General features: G+C 40.6%; 2 protein-coding genes and 1 long non-coding RNA gene across 3 annotated transcripts; 1 reads left to right on the top strand and 2 right to left on the bottom strand.

Annotated features, from left to right (window-relative positions):
* Window positions 1-36: 36 nt before the first annotated feature.
* Window positions 37-2,872, bottom strand: hoxa11a (homeobox A11a). The gene is made up of 2 exons (XM_034891223.1): window positions 2,008-2,872; window positions 37-1,380 (listed from the first exon to the last, which is right to left on the bottom strand). Exons 1-2 carry the CDS (start codon window positions 2,663-2,665, stop codon window positions 1,148-1,150), a joined length of 891 nt encoding a protein of 296 aa, XP_034747114.1. The 5' UTR covers window positions 2,666-2,872; the 3' UTR covers window positions 37-1,147.
* Window positions 2,873-3,844: 972 nt separating this feature from the next.
* Window positions 3,845-7,069, top strand: LOC117956264. Its single transcript, XR_004659214.1, has 2 exons — window positions 3,845-5,027; window positions 6,830-7,069. It is a non-coding gene; the product is annotated as an uncharacterized LOC117956264 (long non-coding RNA).
* A 4,794-nt stretch (window positions 7,070-11,863) lies between these two features.
* Window positions 11,864-14,978, bottom strand: hoxa13a (homeobox A13a). Its single transcript, XM_034891222.1, has 2 exons — window positions 14,210-14,978; window positions 11,864-13,702 (listed from the first exon to the last, which is right to left on the bottom strand). The coding sequence occupies exons 1-2, from the start codon at window positions 14,868-14,870 to the stop codon at window positions 13,455-13,457; spliced, it is 909 nt and encodes a 302-aa protein (XP_034747113.1). The 5' UTR covers window positions 14,871-14,978; the 3' UTR covers window positions 11,864-13,454.
* Between the last annotated feature and the right edge of the window lie 2,095 nt (window positions 14,979-17,073).

The raw sequence follows: 17,073 nt of genomic DNA, 5'->3' as shown, positions 1-17,073 counted from the left end.
ACAGAACAATGAACACGCAGAAAATGTTTTTAAATGATCTTTTCATTTTGTTTTTTATTTGAAATATAGTATAATACACAATAGTTTGGGCATACCAAGCAATTGATTCAATGTGATGACCCTGACCAGCATTGCCCTGACAGCACACTTGAAAATGTAGCTTTTATTTTCTTCAGACTGCAAGTACCAAAGGCTTACAAGTCATGAAAATGACTGAAAAATATTCTGTTATGCGTATCAATATCAGACCGAAAAGGCCCGCTGCATATATAGATATACCTGTGTGAATGTGTTGGGCGTGTACCTCAGTGCAACTCCACACGGATCCAGTGGACAAGCTTATCTCTCTGGTTTTGGCCTGCATTGTCAATACTCCACTAATAGTTTCCAAAAATGAAAAAAGGAGAACATGGATTTGGGTTTTGAGAGATACGCAACTATAAATAAGTAGCCCTCTTTTCGCAGACTACAGGAAAAACCAGAAAATCTCGTTTTGAGGTTAGACCACACTCAACACGGAATCCCAATAACCTGCCTGTAATGATGGGCGTTGACTTGGTTAGCCGTGGAATTACAGGAGATAGTAATAGAGTGACTACAAAATAAATAAGCACACAAAACAGAAACACATTACATTCTCATCCGTTCGGACTCATTTGGTCACACCAATATAGATGGTTATTAAAGTCATAGTCACCATCATTCGAAATTCACCACTTCAAAACAGAAATGTACTTAAGCAAATATTTTGATTACAAAATACACTGGGTCTGTCAATTAGTGACTGCTAATTTCTGCCCACGTGAAAGGAAAATAAACAAGGCGTCCATGAGTTTATGTTAACATGGGCCCCTGCAAGCATAGTCTTGACGTGGACAAAAAGAATATTTTCAACACGTTCCTCTAAGCAGTCTGAAGAGCGAAATCAAGGTCCACGGACTGACTTAATTCATGCTCAGTCTTTAGGTGTATCAGATCGCAGGATAGTGTTGTCCTCGAACTTGAAATTAACCATTGAGCAGTGTTGTTGCTGCTGTCGCGGCCATTGTGGTAGACTATGTACACAGCCGGAGAGTCAGTCTGTCTGTAAACGCACTCAGTCCCACAGCAGGAGACCATGAAAGCTGCGACGGTGCTATGTTGGCCCCTAAAGCAGTGGATTGGACGTATAATACTGTAATCTATCTCTGTTCAGTTTCTTCTCCTTCATGCGACGGTTCTGAAACCAAATCTTCACTTGTCGGTCGGTGAGGTTGAGCATCCGAGACAGTTGCAGGCGTTTCTCCTTATTAATGTACACACTGAAAAAGAATTCTCTTTCAAGTTCTCTGATCTGATATTTGGAATAGGGACATCTTTTCTTGCGGATCCTCTGTCCATCTGGAAGGCACAAAAATAAAGTGGACCGGTCACAATAAATATAAACATTTCAAACTAGCCATGACTATGCTACAAAACGGTTTACACGCCCTGGTTGTTACCCAAGTTAAGCTCTGAGCGGACTTCTTCCACATAAAGCATTAATAGCATATTTCAATTGTCATCATGATATTATAGTGAAAAGATGTCGACCTTTTCTAACTTAACGAGCTCACTTTCAAATATAAGCAACTACATTGCATATATGCAAATATTAGTTTTATAGAACCAGAGGCAGAACCCTCATTACATGCAAGGGTTCTTTTAACGCTAAGAAACCGTGAAACAAGCACTGTTATAATCCATGGAAATAACAGGTCTGTGGAAGAATTTACATTCATAACATGGAAGCTTTTTTAAACGTCAGGAAGTGTTAAAGGAAAGTCACCGGCCTCATGTCTTTCACGGCCAATTTCAATTCCAAACACGTGATCCTGCAGTTTATAACAAAATTTTGTTGGGGGGTGGGGGGTCTACAGGCCCTCTATAAACCTTATATGCTTATAAAACAGCATATAAAAATGTTAACAGCAGCGCGCAGGATTGCAAACTTTCTCTCATAACCAATGCGCTGACTTTAATACGTACTGCTGCTGCTGGATTTCTCCTCATTGTTTCCGGAAGACAACTCCGGGCTGCTGGTCTCATCCCGTGGCTCCTTCGCCTCTGTATCCCTGCACGACGGTGCGTCCTCCGGCGCGGAGCCGGGCTGCTTGATCGCCGTTTTTTCCCCTGAGTAGCCATTTGTTGAGGAGCTTTCCAACGCGTTCCCGTACGCAGTTTCGTAAAACTGGTCGAAGACTTGTGGCAGCACGCCATTTCTGCCCACGTTCCCGTAGAAATTGGTGGCAGCAGAGCCGGCGCTCGTATGATGGTGGTGGTGGTGGTGGTGATAGGCGGCGGCGGCCGGGCTGTTTTTACCAAACATGTCTCCTACGACGGAACTTTGAGCTGAAAGACAGTCCCGGTGCACCATGTCCTCCGCGGTGGGGTAGCCATGGGGCAAGTTCCCCCTGTGCGGCCATTTACCGGACGCTTCAATGGCATAGTCCCTGAACGTCACCTCTCTGACGGGCTGGACCTGCGGTAGGTTAGAGGAGTAGGAGTATGTCATGGGGCGGGTGGACGGGGTCTGGGATAAAAACGAAGGAAGACCGGAGAAATCAGCCCCCGCCGACACGTAGTACGTGCAACTGGGCAAATACATGTTCGATCCGACGGGGACCCTTTCGTCAAAATCCATCATCGTAGTTCACCCTCTACTATAACTCTATGTTGGGTTTGCTCTATAACCGCCCTGAACATGGCTCTGAAGCGCCGTGCCTCTTTGAAGCAGGTTCGCTAAGCAGAAATTTGGAGACGTAGGCTGACGTGGAGAGCCATCTCCATCCACTCCACGGAGGAGGCGGCCACGTGACCACGCGGCAGAAATTGACAGATTTTCAGGCTGTGTGTGTGTGTGTGTGTGTGTGTGTGTGTGTGTGTGTGTGTGTGTGTGTGTGTGTGTGTGTGTGTGTGCGTGTGTGTGAAAGAGAAAGAGTGTCTAGGAGTGTAAGAGGCATGACTGCTGTGTCCTGAAAGCTTGACATTGGTGGTTTATCGCCATGTTGGCTTAAGAATGAATTCCTTAACACGCACCGAAGTCCGAGAAAGAGTAAAGATGGTTTTCAATCGAAGCTTTAGCCACAATATCAATTTCCCATATGTTTTGTGTTTTTGCGTGCGTAATTCAAGCTTTTCAGTTTTCCTTGTTATGTAAATACACAATGCGCGAAAAATTAAAGGTATTCAGCAAGATTACTTGTCCGAATCCTGCCTGAAAACAACATTATATAAACTAACATTACTGGGCAGATACCATGGATATGAGTACGAGAAACCAGACAGCCTTATCTCTCTCAAGTCTGCTTTTAGAAACCTCTTAGTCATCATCATTTGGTGGTTTTACAACACAGCATTTGGCCCAGTGTGCATTTGGTTATCAGGGTCATGTTCAAAGTAGCGGCTAATGTTTCAACTGGTTACAACCTTGTGTTAGTACCAATATCACAAAGACAAAACTGACATTTTGACAAAATAAATACAGGATACTGTTTCAAAGAATGTATAGTAAACAGAATACAAATTTAAGGGAACCCTGGAAAATGAAATTGTGGTGGTCTGTGAAACCTCACAACAATATACAAGCATTTTAAATTGTAACGTTTAAACTGATAAAAAGTATTATTGTAATATATTGTATTTACTTGTGGGTAACATCCCAACATATACTTCTCAGTAAAGACCAGAGGCTCACTGAAGAAAATGCTTAAGAATGTATCCTTAGCTTAATAGTCTGCTTTAATAGTCAAATGTCAAAATCTCTTTAGAATACTACATTTATTCTATTTTTGAATTTACCTTATCTTGTTGTTCTATTTTGTCTTATTTAAACATTTTATAGATCCAATAAAAGCTCAACTAGCCGCAACATTCATGCCCGCTCCACTTTTACGCACGGCTATTTCTTTACGTTTTAGTGCAACTATTCTAATGTGCGCCTCCAGTAAGAAGACATATCCCAGAGATAAGCAAGACAATGTAATGTTTGGATGAATAATCATTTCCATTACATTTATTTACAAATGTTTCCCTATGTGTTCCCATTACGCATGTAGGATATAACTATGCGTAAATCCCATTAACATACACACACAATCAAAGAGAACTCATTGTTCTACACGGATCATGTTGGTGCAGGATTTCAAAATACCTGCAGCTGTATTTTACATGTATAGTTAGAAATGAGCAACATTTTTGTGGGATTCATTTGAAAATCCTGATTGTGAACAACTTAAATATCTTGATATAAATTGCCATACATGCTAACAATTTTGTATTGCAGTTGTACTTTCCACTTAGGCTAAAGCAAATTAGGACAATAAATGCCAGGTACGTTTTTCAGTTAATGAATTTCTTTGATTTGGTAAACATGCCACAGTGCACATTCCCTGGCTCTACGCTCTGAGGCCACCGTGGAGCTGGATTTGGAAAGGCTGCAACCTGACTCTAATGTGTTGTGAATGAGAGACCTGAGCTCGGATTAAGACCGCCGCGGCTGGCCTGGCCCCACAACCAATGTGCACATGGGGATCCAAGGGGCTCCTTGTGGCACATGTGAAACACAACCTTAAAATATCACACACACTAAGACGGTGCAAGCACCAACTAAACGCCCTGTGAGTGAATCAAAACAGGAAAAGACATGCGGCCTGTCCTATCCACCGTCCTGCTTACAGACCATTTTATTTGGATAAATTGCAGAGGCACAAACAACTCGAGTGTCTGTGCGACCACACGCTCCGCCTCTCAGTCAATCCAGACAAATTCTATGAATTGTGCTGAAGCTTTTAAGCTGTAATTGAGCACAGGATGCAAAACCAAAGCCAGCTCTGTACAGGCCTGCGTTTTTATAGCTGCCATAGTATTCTGCTGCGTTTTTTTCTCCCCGGCCAGACAGACACCACAAAACAGGCCAAGCGTGAAAGGAAGTCGCCACCTACACGGACTCAAAGTGAGCAGCTGAGGATTTTAAACGACATAGAAACGTGTGTCTGTACACAAATAAGGTACGATATCTACTTACACTAAACTGACCTAGTTCTAACCATCTGACTAAACAAATGGAAATTATCCTAAAAATAAAGACAAGCATAAAAACACCAAGTTTAGGTCAAAGTGTTTTGTATTAAAGGAAGTCGTTGTGCTGATCCTTTGGAAATCCTTCTTGTGCAGTTTTTGGTCATCAAAACAGTCTGTCGCTGCGTAAAATCTCTCAAAGCCAAAGCTTTGTCTGTACGGTCGACTTCAAGTTCGGGGGAGGGAGAGGTTCCTTTACACAGAGCAAAGGGCCCTCTGTGCCCCATATGAAGTCCCTTTGATTGTTTTTGCATTTACGCAGGCCTAAGGTTACAATATTGTTCGATAATGTGATCGTGTAACTTTGAGCTGAGGATGAGTTTCACCTTCACAAGAATAGTGCATCGTGAGAGATGTAGGCCCCTACCGAACGACCTGGTTTATGTTTGATCGTTTATGTAAATAGTAAACCATTGACACTAACTATTTGGGAGAATTGTTATTCGTAAGATTTATAATAAGTCCGATGTGCGCTTCAAGACAAAGACGACTTCCAGTTTATATTTTGGACAAACCAGGAAACATAGATGAAGATAAACATTAATGCACTGACTTTTGGTTAATACAGGAAGGAGATTTGAAATGGAGATAAAAAGAATCAGTTTCTTGCCAAAGGTCAAGGGAAGAAGTTACATGGGTGGAGAGGCTTCAGCCCCTAGGAGCCTGGATGTTACTCATCCAGGCTCAGAAATCACTGACGAGAAATCCTACATAAGAATGTTTTGTTTTTGACTGAATGATTTTTTTGTGTGGATTCTTGTATGTATTTATTTCTCTTCTTTGTATTGCAAGGGACCACCTCTTGAGTCTGAAATACAGTTTGAATTGAAAGGCCCTAGCTATGTGTTCGTAGCGCGCACACACAGACACACATTTGGTTAGGATCAAACCAAAGCCTAAACTCAAACCATATCAATTCACTAATACAACATATTCGACAGTGATAGAAGCCCAGTGCATTTGTCAGGCACATAATGCGACATTCTGTGTGCCATAAACCCTTGTTAGACAACAAGTAAACAATCCAGTGTGGGGAGGATCTGAAAGTACAGTTTATTAACGCCGCTTCAGGTACTGCAGGCCCATGGGCTGTAAAGGAAGCTAAATAGGCGCATTCATGGTCTTGCAAAGAAACCTCCTGTAGTGTAAAGTCTTCAAGTGAAATAAAAAAAGCCCAGCGCTTTAGTACAGGCGGTTTCTTGTTGTTTTCATTTTATGGTAGAAAAATAGGCCACCACACCTGCACCTCAAAGCATCTTTTGACTATATTATTTATCTCGAAATAAGAACACGTCTTTAGTGTGCTGAGCAGGAGGCAAAAAGCTACACAGACGGTGGCTATACAACAAGAGGACGGGTGGTAACTGGGACTTTTGATGCACACACTATTACACATAATTAACACATGTATACTTTTCAGACAAAACATTCCTTATAAATCTAAATGTAAGCGGTTTTTAACTTCCATGTGTTGTGTGTTTTCAGTTGCATATATAGATGATGAGATTATTATTGGAAGTGTTTTTGAACTTGAATGATGCATGATCTTGCTAAGCTGTGAGGCTGCCGGTCACATTGATTCGAGCCTTAGTTACGGGCGGATTATTAAATTATCAGACTGAAACATGAAACAATCAGAGATTTGCACTTAGTTGCGAACAAATAAACAAGAGGGAATGTATAGCAGTAAATTTGAACCTGATTTAGCGAACATCTGTTGATTTATCCACAGGTGACAGAAATGTGGGCCGACCGCGATGGCGACGACTGATGCGGACCACACAGAGGCCATGCAGGGGGAAGTGAGCAACTCCACGGTCAACGGGAGCACCTCTGACTCACCAATGGAGACAATGCTGGATCAGCCTGCAGAGGGTATCCTGGGAAACAAGGCGTCAGCAGGAGCGGGCCTGCATGGACAAAAGGACATAAACTAGACTTTAGTGGGGGAATAAATGACATAGACAGAAAGAAGTTTAAGCACAGTGATATGGGTTCTTATTTTAAAAACGGAACACACAACGTACAAACTGTGTCAGAAAACCCTCGTTATAAATGCGCATTTAACAATGATGGCGGAACACAACACCACAAAACACATACAAAGCATTCAAAATTGAATTTCACAATTAAATGCCAGCCCTCAGTGTGCGCATGCTCAAAAAAGAATTTTACCAAAGAAGAGTAAGGATTGAGCCTGGGGAACAGTATCTTGTTTTGTCAGAAGGGTGTTTTTCTCCCTGGTTAAAAAAAAGGGACTGTACTTCAGATGTTTGGTTGGTTCTTCGCATCTCTGCATTTGACCTTATGTGCTCTCCCACAATCTAAAATCATAATATGTCCCAGTCGCAGGTGATAACGTGGCATATGGACAATGATTAGGTCAAATCAACGCGAGGCTCGCATTTGGGACATTTTGACAATTAGAGGACATTGCAGTTTAAATATATCTGCGTCCTGGAGCATTTAGATCAAGTTAATCTTGACTCGTGCTTAACACGTTCATTCGAGTGAAAGTCCAGCCTCTACGCAAACTTCACCTCTATTCCTCGCTCCAGAATATTAGTGTAGAATCAATTTTGTCTTGCAGCTTTTCCATGAAATGTTACTAAGTACATTTACTAAAGTGCTACTTGAGTAAATGTACTTAGTGCTACTTGAATAAATGTACTACTTAAGAAAGTAAAGTTAATGTAGCTACTTAAGATTTTGAGGTACTTGTAGGCCTACTTAATACGCAGTCCACCAAATTTCTAGGAGGAAAATTTGAACTTTTTTACTCCACTACGTGTATTTGACAGCTCAAGTTACTTTGCAGATTTGCATTAATAAATTATGACATAATACAGATTATTATACACAACTGCAGCGTTCATAAAAAACAAAATATTAAACTGGGCCTTTCTGCATAATGAGTGCTTTACTACTGGTACTTTAAGTATATTTTTTCTGCTTTGGATACTTTTGTACTTTTACAAAAGTAAAGCTTTGATACAGGACTTAAAATTGAGTATTTCTACACTGTGGTGTTGCTAGTTTTACTTAAATACAAATTCTGAATACTTCTTCTACTACTGATCTTTTCTTTATCCAAACTCAAATAACGATGCACGTGTCTCGAATGGCCGTTTTACTTCCATTCATAGATTATACGTGGATAGACACAAAAGCATCATACAATAACTCTATAAAAAAAGTATCACGGATTATACAGTAGTATAATGATCTATTTAACTTGGGAAAAAGCCCAGACACACACTAAAAAGCCCAGACACACTAAAACAGACATTATGTCATATCAAACTATTGGCCAGATACGAACACACACATATGTATATATATGTATATATATATATATATGTATATATATATATATATATATATATATATATATATATATATATATATATATATATCGTATTGTGCTCATACACACATAAATAACCTTCAACCAACTTCTAATCATTTAAGTAATTTGAAGCCCAGACACACTAAAACAGACATTATGTCATATCAAACTATTGGCCAGACAGGATACGAACACACACACACATATATATATATATATATGTGTGTGTACATGTATATATATGTACACACATATATCTATATATATATATACATGTACACACATATATATATACATACATGTACACATATATATATATATACATGTACACACATATATATACATATACACACACACATATATATATATATATACATATACACACATATATATATACATATACACACACATATATATATATATATACATATACACACACATATATATATATATATATATATATATATCTGCGCGTTTTAAAACAAATCAAGTCAACCAGATGTGCACCACCTTCAGTAAACACTTTCCAAATTGAAATTAAACAGACCCATTCAATAAAAAAACCTACTTACTGCGGCACACCATGGCCCTGTACTATGTTCTGCCAGTTTATGTTAATTATTCGGTGGTAATCAACGTGAAATTTGGATTTTGCACAGAGGGAACTGACCTATTCTGTGTTTAGGCAAACAAAAGCGCAAGCGAAGCATACAGACCCTCTGTCTCCACTGTAATCCCTTACAAGCTGTTTACATACTTCCTTTAAAAGCATCAAGTCCATACACCCTTCATATATGAACACAATAAATTATTTGGCATTTGTATTTCAAACCACATGAGATCAGGACAGAAAACAACCGTCTGTGGAGGGAAAAGGCGCCGACCGAGGCTTCCACATAATCTCGGTCAAGTGCTTCTATTTGACCACTGTCACGGTCTTGGATAAACGCATGTCTGCTCAGGTCTTTGTGGTTTATCACGAGATTATCTTCCATACTGGTGCGCTCAAGCTTAACCAGAGCTGTATTGTTACGTGACTGAATGTCGCAGGCCCATCCACCTTTACGCACGGAGACAGCGAAGGTCAATGTGACCAGAAATGCCCGGTGTTGGCCTTGTCTGTGTCCTACACGTCTGGCGGGGAGACTGGAGACACACCGGGCTGCCTATTGGTTATGTGTTCTAATCTGAAAACTCACAAGGTTTAAACAGAGTTTCTGCCTAAATTATAGAGAACTACAGACTTTCTGAGGATGTAAAACAGTCTTTTCAATTTGTCTGACGATAAGAAACCATGACCTGTTTTTTTTTGTTTTTTTTTTAAAACGCCATTTTCACTGTTGGCTTAACATGGAACTGAATAAGAAAATGTATGCTTTTAACTAGCCTATGATGTTTGAAAGCGCTCCTTAACATATGCCTATAATTAGCCCATTGCCTTATTACTTTAATTCCAGCCAAACGATAAATGTAACTAGATTTACAGATTTTTAAAGTAAATAATAGATTAATTGAACCTGTTTTGAGGACCTAATTTAACTGTAATTCACGGTGTTTGCCTTAGTGTGGCGGCAGAACTCCGTGATCCAGCTCTGTGTTTCCTTCCTCAGCCGAGGGGCTGGCCCATGGAGATGAGGAGGAGGAGGGACAGGCGGAGCATTGTACTGTGAGCTTTGGACTGTCACGCTACGTGTCAGAGTGGAGGCGGGACCCGAGACTTGTTTTGGTTCTCAGCAAGCCAATAAAACGCTGCTGTGCTCCCTCGCAGCCAATGAGCTGCCTCGCTGATCACGTCACTGCAGTAAACTTCCGCTCTGAAGCTTCGCCTCTTCCGCTCTGTTGTGTTTCTGGACTACAGGATGGACTGAGCTTTACACCCTTCTCTGAGCGTAATGTAGGCTACAACACGTGCGCGCCCCGCCGTGCCTACGTCACAGGACGTGAGAGCAGGGCGACTGCAGTCGTGCCCGCGGACGTACGATACGACGGTCTCAAATTTCTGGGGTGTTTCTCTCAATCAGCCAGCTGGCCATGTGCATTCCATAAATACAGGATATATTATAATAAATACAGGATATCGGACTACTCACTTTTTAGAATATTTGAGCCTTCAGTTGACTGTAAATAATCCCCAAAACACGTTTGTTTAGGCTACTGAATTTGCCGTTTTTACTGTAAAGTTGTCTGAACTATGAAAAAATAAGGACTATAGGCCTATTACAAATGTGTTCTGACATGTTGAAAAAACAACCATAGAGACATTATTGATATAGGCTAGCCTAAGTCAAATAAATAAAAGCAAAATAGCTTTGATTGATCGTCACATTATTACGCATTACAACAACTATGAATAACAGGCCTACTAACATGGCCTAGGTATCATAATAATAATAATAATAATAACCTGATAAAAACCCAGGTTCTATGGGGATTTATGGAATGTTTGAGTCAATTTGAGTCAAAAGAACATGACAACCCGTCTTCTATATCTTATCTTTAGTGAGTAATGCCAGTCACGTTTAGCGTTCTAAGCACAAAGCAAAAACAAATCAGCACAATTAAATGAGTAAGCCACGCGCTATTAATTACATTAATGAGCTAAAACAGTTGTCACCAAGTAAATCAGCCTAACAGGTGGGAAAGCCAGCTAAAAGGAGCTGGAGCTCTGAATTAGGAGGGATTTGCTTTCACGCCTGACATCTGACTGCCAGGAAGACTGAATCACATGCATTAATGGAGCCAAAACAGCATTGTGCGAAGATACGTTTTTTGGCTCCATAAGCGTTAGAACAGCACTTAGTCACTCTAAAGGAAACACTTATGGAACAAATCAATGTTCACATTACGTTATTGTGGACAATACGAGGGACGGGACGGAGCACATACGTTTCAAAAGCGTAGGCCTAGCCTACTTATTCTCCACACCACAACACTGTCACACTGCCAGCAACGGTAGTAGCCTACCTAAGGAATTAATTACGAAGGGCGATTAAGCTCATGTTCTTACAGAATCAGTATTCATTTAGCTGAAGGCCGTATGTTTAAAGAGATTTCCAAGAATCATTCAGAAAACGCATCAATGTCAAATTCAATAGGCCTATAAAAACTTAAATACAATTATTTTCCTCACAGTGACCGGGTGTAATTTTCGACTGATTTTATTTTATATTTTATTCGGGGTTAATCCCAAAATCACGGAAAAACTACAGAACTGTATCCAAAAAAATACATACATTCTTCCTTCCACTCTGATACGTGTGTGTGTGTGTGTGTGTGTGTGTGTGTCCTACTCATTTAAAAATATAATGTATATAGGCTATCTAATAAGTGATGTGTAGTTGGACATAGGAGGGATCCGAGCTGACAGATCAATTTCAAGGCTAAATATATTCATCTCAGTAAACCCAATGCATTAGGTCGATGTAAACAGAGTCATTTATTAAAAGGACGACCAGCATTTATGAAGAAACCCTGAATAGAATCGATTTTACCTTTCACGTGTAGCCTACTTATGAATAAAAAAAGAACCACACGTTCGACTCCGTGTCCTTCATTATTTAATTTCCTTGGTATAATTCAATATTTAGCAAATTATTTGCATTGTATAGTCATAGTAACAGTGAGTCAGGGGGTATTTTGTTTTCTGTTGAATGTAGCCTGGTTTCATATTTAAAATGAGGAGTTTTCCCTGGATATTCCACCAGCGTCTGTTTATCACAGCTGCTGTCTCGGTCAAAGTCAAAATATTGCATAATTATAGAATGAAATAAAAATGATAACTTATATTAATTATTATTGTTATAATTATTAATATTATTAGCATCCTCCAGTATATCTTTAAATGGGATGATTTGTCCATTGACGATCCAGTTGAGTGTACCACAAGTCGCCACTTGATGGCGCTGTCAGCCTATATTTCAACACAGACCAGCCTAAACTGATTGATTTCCTCTTTTCCCAGAGCCGAATAAAACTCTCCTACACCTTGCAAATATATGACGTTCAAAACAGAAATTTGCATAAAGTATAACCGGATAAAGAAAGCTCTTACAAATCCAGCAAAGCCGCTACGGCCATTCACTATTGAAACCATTCAGGCCACGTGCAGCGTGTGGGCCTTCAGTATTTTAAAGTAATGCGATCATGGAGGAGCAACTTCCTCGAAAAGATGAAGTGGTCGTATGTAAACCAATGAATAGCCTCATGCAATGCAAAGGATCTAGGTTCAACATAACATAATAACTGGGATGAAATTCAACCAAGTCCATATTTTATTGGGACGGACTTTAACACCGACAGACTCACACACAAATAACCATCATGCCGGAATTTACTTTATATACAACCACATGAATACGTACACATTATAAAAAGCTATGATTGGTATGAACACATTTTCCGAAAGATTATCTAAGCATTATAATAAGAATTGCACCATGGATTGGATATGAATGAGAGCACGGGTTCATATGATAAGACTAAATGTCATACAAGCTAAGCATGTGAGTAGGTTTAAAAAAAAAAAAAAAAAAGGAAGCTAGGGGAGATTAATATTTAACTCCCAAGGTCCAAATCCATAACACCGTCACTTCCTGTGAATCTTCTTTTGTTTTTTATCACTCGTTAAAGTTGCAGATAAACGCGTAGCTCGGTGGCGCACAACGTTCTGAATTGGGGTCAGTTTTCATGTGTTGAGAGGGAGCATGCCAAAAATAAAGTCACACATGTTGCAGCTATACTTTCTCTTTTTTTTCCTCATTTGACTCCTTAAACAATGTTTAACAACAAGGGCAGGACATAGAGGGTCCAGCATTAATAGGCCTCACAACCGTTGTTCCAGAAGCTCCGGGAAATCATTTGGTAACACACAAATAAATCATATTCAGTCAGGAAGGAGTTTTTATTGTTCCAATCCATGAGTCCAAGCATGTGTGTGTAGGTGTGTCTATGTAGGCCTTGTAGTTTATCTCCCACTGATATTGTCCGTAATTAAAAAAATAAAAAAAAACTAGCTGATGGGTTTCAATTTGTTGACAACTTTCTTCTCCTTCACGCGTCTGTTTTGAAACCAAATCGTGACCTGTCTCTCGGACAGGTTGGTCTGGGCAGATATCCTCCTCCTTTTGTCCTTCGTGATAAATTTATTGGCCGCGTACTCGCGCTCGAGTTCCTTCAGTTGCACCTTAGTGTATGGCACGCGCTTCTTTCTTCCACGTCGATAAGAGCCAGACTCTCCTCCGGCGTGGGACACAGCGTCTGAATTAAACAAATAGAGACAAAATAAGATGTGATAAGCTGCTTCTCAACAAGTGGTTTAGCTTCACATTCAGCTCTCGAAATATAAATGGTCTTTCAATAAATGAAAATCAGTTTATAACTGAAGCAAACATTTCCACTTGCCATTAATTTAAAAAAAAAAATCCTATTTTTTTGTGTATTGTTACATGCCTAAAACAAGGAAAGTAAGGTTGAATACTCCGTGATAATGGCAGTTGAATTAATGTAAAAACAATAATACAGTTGTAACATTTTACACAGGAAACTTGATAAAAACACCAAGCGCTGAGATTATTACCTCACTTCATTTTAAGTAAACGAAAAAAATCAATACGTTATTTCAGGTCATTTTACATAGCTCAATGATCTGTTGAGCTGTAAGTCCTGCAAGACATTTCATACACCCCATTCTAAACAACGTTCATCCTGTTTGCTCTTAAAACCGCTCTGTCCTGTTAGGGCTGGACCCTGAGGGATGTAGCCTACCTGGTATGGAGGACTTCCACATGTGCCCAGGCTGCGGCTGCTCCTTGGCGCAGTAAACCTGGCCGTTCCAGCCGTTGGCGGCGAGCGTCCACGGTTGGTAGCTTTCCATAGGCAGCAGGGACTCGTGTCTGGCCTCTGACGGCGCGCTGAGAGTTGGCATCACAGGAACGTCCAGGTAACTAGGGACAGGTTGGTATGGTCCCGAAGAGTAGGTCGGGTAAAAAGCGAATTCCTTTGCCCTAGAGGTGAAGTCGTCGCCGGAGGCGGACGTGTCCATGTATTTCTCTCCATACGCGGAGGGGGGCTGCGCTCCGCAAGACTTTATGCTGCTGTGATGCGACATTCGGCACGGATAATAACCGCTACCGAAGTACCCATATGGTAGAGTCGCGCTGGAGGAATTCTGAGCTGCAGAGCAAGGGCTGCACTGTTTCACTGGCTCGCCCATACTGGAGGTTGGCACGTCGCTGGACGAGTAAGCCGTGCTGGGTGCCAGAGACGCGGGGTGCGCCATCAGATTTCTACACTGGTTCGCAGCAAAGTTGCCACCAGCGAAACCCTCCATGTTCTTTGTCACTTCATCTGAACCGCCGCCGTTGTCGTAGAGGAACATCACCGACGGGTCGACCCAGCGAGGACGGAGGAGCAGTGACGTTGTCATAGCACGGCATCCAGCATTGAAGCTTCTGGCTCTTTTTTAAAAAGCCCTGAGACTGAGAAAAGGAGATACTGGTTCCCAGGGAGTAATGCCACTCTGACGCGCACAAGAGCGCAGAGGTTGCGCTGTCATTGGCCCAGATGCTATCACGTGACCGGGCTATGCAAAGAGGACGGTAAACATCACAGTACAGATAATTAAATGGAGAAAAATGCGGCGAAGTAAGGTGACCGTATCTAGAAAGGGATTGAGCTTTCGTCGTGTCTGATTCAGTTGAGATGGATGCTGTTCCATTATTCTTAAAACGTAAGATACCTGCAACAGCAGCCTACTTATAGGTACATATGTTATATTTCAAAATCTCAAATGCTTGAATTATAGGATATGAATAATGAATGGCTAAAAATGTTACATTTTTTGTCTTTTTTGTGCTCAAATAAGAGTCGATTATTTAAAATAGTCAATTTAAAAAAAAAAAACAGCTACATTTATATGACTAATATGCATAGCCTTTTGGCCTTTTACGCACGCACACTGACCAGCCTTTGTCTGCGTCGCTACAGGACATACACACAGCCATTTACCAAAGCAGATTCCCACTTACACAAACAATGTACAAGTATATTGTGTTTCAATGTTGCCCATATCCACAAGGAAATAAACATACCTCTGGCGCCCGCTGACGCATACACTACATGTATGTTATACTTCCCCGTCTGTGTCTGTACAAAACAACGTATCCAGTAAGGGATCTAGAAATGCTATAGAAAACGAGAGTCGACATATTTCAAGTAATGCAATGTATTCATGTAAATGTTCCTCACAACGCAGTCAGAAACAGCTCCCTTTGAATAGCCCTATGCCAATTTCAGGTAATAAGAAAAATCTAATTTAATATGTTGTAGGTGAATATTTCAGACAGTAGACTTCCGATATGTTTACAATATGCAAAGATTAAAAAAACAGCTATGTGTTGGTAGTGCGTGCTTGTTTTTACATATGGGAGGTAGACGCGGCTGGAGGCCAAGGTCAAGTTGAAAGTTGCTGTCTAGCCATCCAGCCTGTCGGGCTATTCAGGCTTTGAAGAATCCGTCTGAGCGCTTGAAAAGAGCGGAAGAGGGGTGAGAATTCCTGTCCCAATGAAAGCTATTGGAGGACATTAACTTTTACTATCATTTTGTTTTCTCCAGCGTTTATTCTCACCAACTAGTCTGTACCCGCTTCACTTGGGTGGTGCGTACTTCTGTATCCCAGCATTGGACATGCAAAAGGAATGCAGTTTTTTTTTTTTTTAATTTGCAAATCTTTTGGAGGTGTTTTTGGCAGATACGTGCTAAAATGATCTTGATCCCCTAAAACAGGGGACGGTATGGACGTGTGTGTGTGTTTGTGTGTGTGTGTGTGTGTGTGTGTGTGTGTGTGTGTGTGTGTGTGTGTGTGTTTTTACTACCACTCGCTCTCGGTCTATTCGGTGGAAAATGGAACTGGTGGAGCCTTCACAAAATACAGCATGCGTTTTGGCCCAATTCATTGTAATGTTGCTATGGTGTCTGCTATTAGAGGATACAAATCAAGTCAACACCAAAACAAGTCCCTTAGGTGTGTAAAACACGGATGCAGACCTTTGGTTTCCAGTCTATAGACGTATAATGTTTATGTAAATCAGAAAAACCTTCTTTGGTCCCACCGGTTTCCTTTGATATGTCAAAAGTTAAACTTCCATGCAGTAAATAGCTAAGTTAACTTCAATAATATGAAACCGAAATTAAACAATAGCCTAGTATACAATATCACAAACTACACGATTCCCTAACATGATTCCCTGTTAACAATAATAAATGCTATTTGCAGTTTTAAACGGGAACGTTGGGAATAGTGACGGTTTTGTGTTGTAGGCCTGGCACTGAGGGGGTGGGGGGGTGGGGGGGGGGAGCACTGTGGAGCTTTAAACCAAACAAAATGTCGAGCAGAGGAGACAATGAAGGACCAAGATTGAAAGCGTGTGTGTGTTATAACCACAAATATGTTGACGTGTACTTTATGTTGTGTCTGTGCATCGTTTCTTTTTGATATATTGGAAGTACGTGGGGTTGCATAATTGTTTATGTTGGTTATTTAAAGTAATTTGAGGGCGTTAATGTGTAAATTTGAATCCAAAAACATACATTTGTCTTTTATTAATTATTAAATATTACGTTGTGTGTTT

The sequence above is a fragment of the Etheostoma cragini genome, chromosome 14, assembly GCF_013103735.1.
Source record: "Etheostoma cragini isolate CJK2018 chromosome 14, CSU_Ecrag_1.0, whole genome shotgun sequence".
In the NCBI taxonomy this organism is placed as follows: Eukaryota; Metazoa; Chordata; class Actinopteri; order Perciformes; family Percidae; genus Etheostoma; species Etheostoma cragini.
This window is presented reverse-complemented; position numbering and strand designations above follow the sequence as displayed.